The sequence below is a fragment of the Lagenorhynchus albirostris genome, chromosome 11, assembly GCF_949774975.1.
Source record: "Lagenorhynchus albirostris chromosome 11, mLagAlb1.1, whole genome shotgun sequence".
In the NCBI taxonomy this organism is placed as follows: Eukaryota; Metazoa; Chordata; class Mammalia; order Artiodactyla; family Delphinidae; genus Lagenorhynchus; species Lagenorhynchus albirostris.
The window spans coordinates 95715161-95718972 of NC_083105.1; the positions used below are offsets into that span (position 1 = coordinate 95715161).

Here is a 3812-nt window from a genome sequence, read left to right on the forward strand (position 1 = left end):
CTTCTTTGCATTCAGCTCTCATGTTGGGGGAGAGGGGAGGGAGAGGCGAGAGGCCCAATATTAATCATTATTATTTTCAGTCTCTCTGTTCTGTCTTCTCTCTTTCCTCTCTCTACTCCCCCCACCCTGCCAACTTTCTCTCCTATTGTTCTTCTAGAAAACTGGGAAAGTTTCCTCATAATGAATATTGCAGACCCAGCTTTACTCAGCGAATCCTGAAGCCTAGGTCTGGGTTGGAGAAGAGGCAGAAGTCCTTACAGCTCTGCCTTGTTTGTTTTTAAGTCAGTTTATTGGAATCCCTGCAGGAGATTAAGCTCTTTAGACTATCAATACTGAGCCCTGTATTGCTTAGGAATAGGTTTGGCTGAGACTGCTAGAGAAAACCTAAAGTAACAGTGGCTTTAAAAAACAGAATTTTATTTCTTCCTCAGGCAATAGTCCAGGTTTATAGTCTAAGGCTCTTGTGGCAGCTCTGAGCCAGGAAGTCCTCAGGATCTCAAGCTCCTTGGCCTACTTGCCCCACCATCCCCAGGCTGTAGCCCTCACCATGTTGATCCAAGCCATATAATGAGGAGGGAAAACCAGGAAGAGGCTTGGGAACTGCCACACTGTGCTGCACCCCATTGGCCAGACACTGGTCACACGACCACACCCAACTGCAAGGGAGGCTGGGCACTGTAGACTCCCTTCTGGGTGGCCATGGGTCCAGGCAAAAAACTGAGGATTCCATTACCTTGGAAGGAGGGGAGAATGGATATTGGGAACAGAAAGCCATCTCTGCTACTACCTCCATTTGGCTAGTGAGCCTTGGATATGTTCTCTCTATAGTGAGAAACCATCAGGGAAGAGGGGTGAGTCCTAGGACCTCCAATACCCAGCACCCTTATTTCTCTTTATTCTCTCTTGTCCTAGAAGACACCACTCTCACAAGACACTGCCATTTCCCAAGAACTCCAAATCATTCGTGTAATTACTCATCTACAAAGGTTTGTGGAAAATGCTCTGTAGTCAGCACCGTATTTGTCAAGGGGACCAGAAAGACAGATGAGGTACAGTTCTTTCCCTAAGGAGTTTACAGTCTGGCAGATAGAAGCGGACATGTAAACCAATTGCCTGGAATCGTTATAGAATAGACACTTGAACTGGGTATAATGGGATGGGGTATAAGAAAAGAAGTAATAATTCTAACTTCACAAACAGACGGCAGAGGGGTAAGGAAATGCCTCATAAAGGAAGTCTCCATTAAACTGAGTGCTTAAAGCCAAATTCCTTGGATGGAAGGGACAGGGCAGGGTCTCTGCCTTTTTTCTCCCTTTTTTTCCCTTTCTTCTCCATGACTAATATGTTTTGCTTATAACCACCCGTATGTAAACAGATCAACTTGGCTGCTGTCCTCGTAAAAACATAGTGTCCCTGGCTAAGCTCAAGTTACCAAATTGCATATTCATTTACGGGGCAATTCCTGTAACCCTGCCTCTTAAGAAAACTAGAAAAATGAAGTTAATTACGAAAGGAAATCAACTGCAAAAATATCCAAGCCCTAATTCTAGGTAAAGATTAAAGAACATGGCACAATGTAAACTCTGGTGGGGGTCTGCCAAAGAGGTGAAGCAATTGTTTTTACATGGAGAAATTACTGGGTTCTGTACAAACGCAACTATAATCGTTAGCAAGATAATGGAATATGGCTTTGCATTTACTAAATTGTTGAGCCATTATCTGCTCAACTACTAACATTCAGTTTAAAGAGTATTTTTCTCTAGTTATCATAAATGGAAGTAATGGTGAACCTGAGAAATTTATGAGCAATAACACTTGATGTTTAGGAGAATATAATTTATCATTCACAGCATACAATTTTGCAAGATTAAAAATGTTCATTTTGCCACAAGAATTCAAGATTGCTTAGATTCTTTCAGTTAGGTCATCCAAGGTGAACTTTCAAGTTCTTACAAATTCTTCCCCATGAATTTTCATTGACTAAGTCAACAGGAAATTCTCCATTTTATCTGAAGTTTCAAAATATGCATTTTTATTTCTCTATTTTTCTGTGTATGAAACTTATGCTTCCTTATGTATTATTTTTACTTTATAAGTTTAAATTCCTTGGAGAATGTTTTAAGTATAAAATTTAATTTTATAAACATGTATTCATTATCTCATAAAGCAAGATGAACTGTGTAAAGCAGAGGTCCACACACTTTTTCAATAAAGGGCCAGAGAGTAAATATTTTAGATTTTGCAGGCCCCACACAGTCTTTGTTGCATATCTATCTTCATTTATGTCTTTTTTTTTCTTAACAACGCTTAAAAATGTAAAAACCTTGTGGGCCGTACAAAAGCACGCTTCATTTGTCCTGTGGTCCTTAGTTTGCCAATCTCTGAAAAGCTTTGATTTCAAAATCTTACATGCACATAAATAACTATAATAAAAGGCAGGTATGTAATGCTATATAAGTACAAATGTGTAGATATGCAGTATTTGATCCTCTTCCAGGGTTCTTCCCAGCAATGGCATCATTATCTACACAATTACTAAGTCAGAGACCTTGGACTCATCCTTAAAACAAATCTCTACCCTTCCCTTGCCTCTTGTATTCACTTATTTATTTAATTTTTGAATTTTATTTATTTTTTATACAGCAGGGTTTTTTTTTGTTTTGTTTTATGACGAATTTTATCCCAAAGTGGCTCTAGTAGAGACACTGATGTAGAGTTTTAAGTATTGTTTCAGGTAAAGTGAAAACGGATAAAAGCAATATTTTTAGTTAATATAGTTTTAGATAGTGTGAGTTAAAATGTAATAAACATTAATGAACTTATTTAGAAATCAGAAACAGACTCACAGGCATAGAAGAAAAACTTGTGGTACCAAAGGGCAAAGGAGAGGGGGATAAATTGGATAAACAAGGTCCTACTGTATAGCGCAGGGTACTATATTCAATGTCTTGTAATAAACTATAATGGAAAAGAAAAAATGTAATAAATATTAAAAATAGATATTTTACTATCTTATCTATTTTGAAAGGTTTATATGTTTAGAATTATAGGGGAGTTTTTTTTAAAGAACAGGTTTATTTTGAGTAGTAAACAAAACTCCATTTATCACATAATAAACAAACCTTCCATCAATTTCTTCACAGTCCAAAGAACAAAACCTCTGACTTAATTAGAGTTTACACTTAATCTTAAATAGTCTAAAATCCATCCATGTCAACGTTGGAATTTCAATCTTGCCTGATACTACGAAATAGGACAAATTTTGATCGATGGTCACATTCCTAATTTTTGCTGTTCAGCCATTTTTCTTGATCTTGTTCTCTGATGCCATACATTCCAGAGTGTTCAATGGATTTGTAATAAACTTCCAAGAGGAAAGGGAATTTCTTGCTCATTGTTTGCCTGAAATCTTGGCTTGTGTTCATCTTTTTAAACAAAAAATATGCTCCAAAAATGCCCACAAGTTCACCTACTAAAACTCCTTTAAAGATCTTCTTTGCCAGTGGATCCAGAGTACGGGCCATCCTGAGGGGTGTACTCACCAGGCTGCCTATACAGCAGGTTTTTATTAGCTATCCATATTAGTGTATATATGTCAATCCCAATCTCCCAATTCATCCCACCCCCCACCACCCTGTCCCACTTTCCCCCCTTGGTGTCAAAACCTTTGTTCTCTACATCTGTGTCTCTATTTCTGCCTTGCAAACTGGTTCATCTGTACCATTTTTCTAGATTCCACATATATGTGTTAATATACGATACGTGTTTTTCTCTTTCTGATTTATTTCACTCTGTATGACAGTCTCTAGGTC

The 3812-nt window shown here is 37.9% G+C and overlaps 1 protein-coding gene across 1 annotated transcript; it reads right to left on the reverse strand.

Annotated features, from left to right (window-relative positions):
* Positions 1-3203: 3203 nt before the first annotated feature.
* Positions 3204-3544, reverse strand: LOC132529147 (protein CEBPZOS). Its single transcript, XM_060165459.1, has one exon. The coding sequence runs from the start codon at positions 3522-3524 to the stop codon at positions 3282-3284; it is 243 nt and encodes an 80-aa protein (XP_060021442.1). The 5' UTR covers positions 3525-3544; the 3' UTR covers positions 3204-3281.
* Positions 3545-3812: the final 268 nt, after the last annotated feature.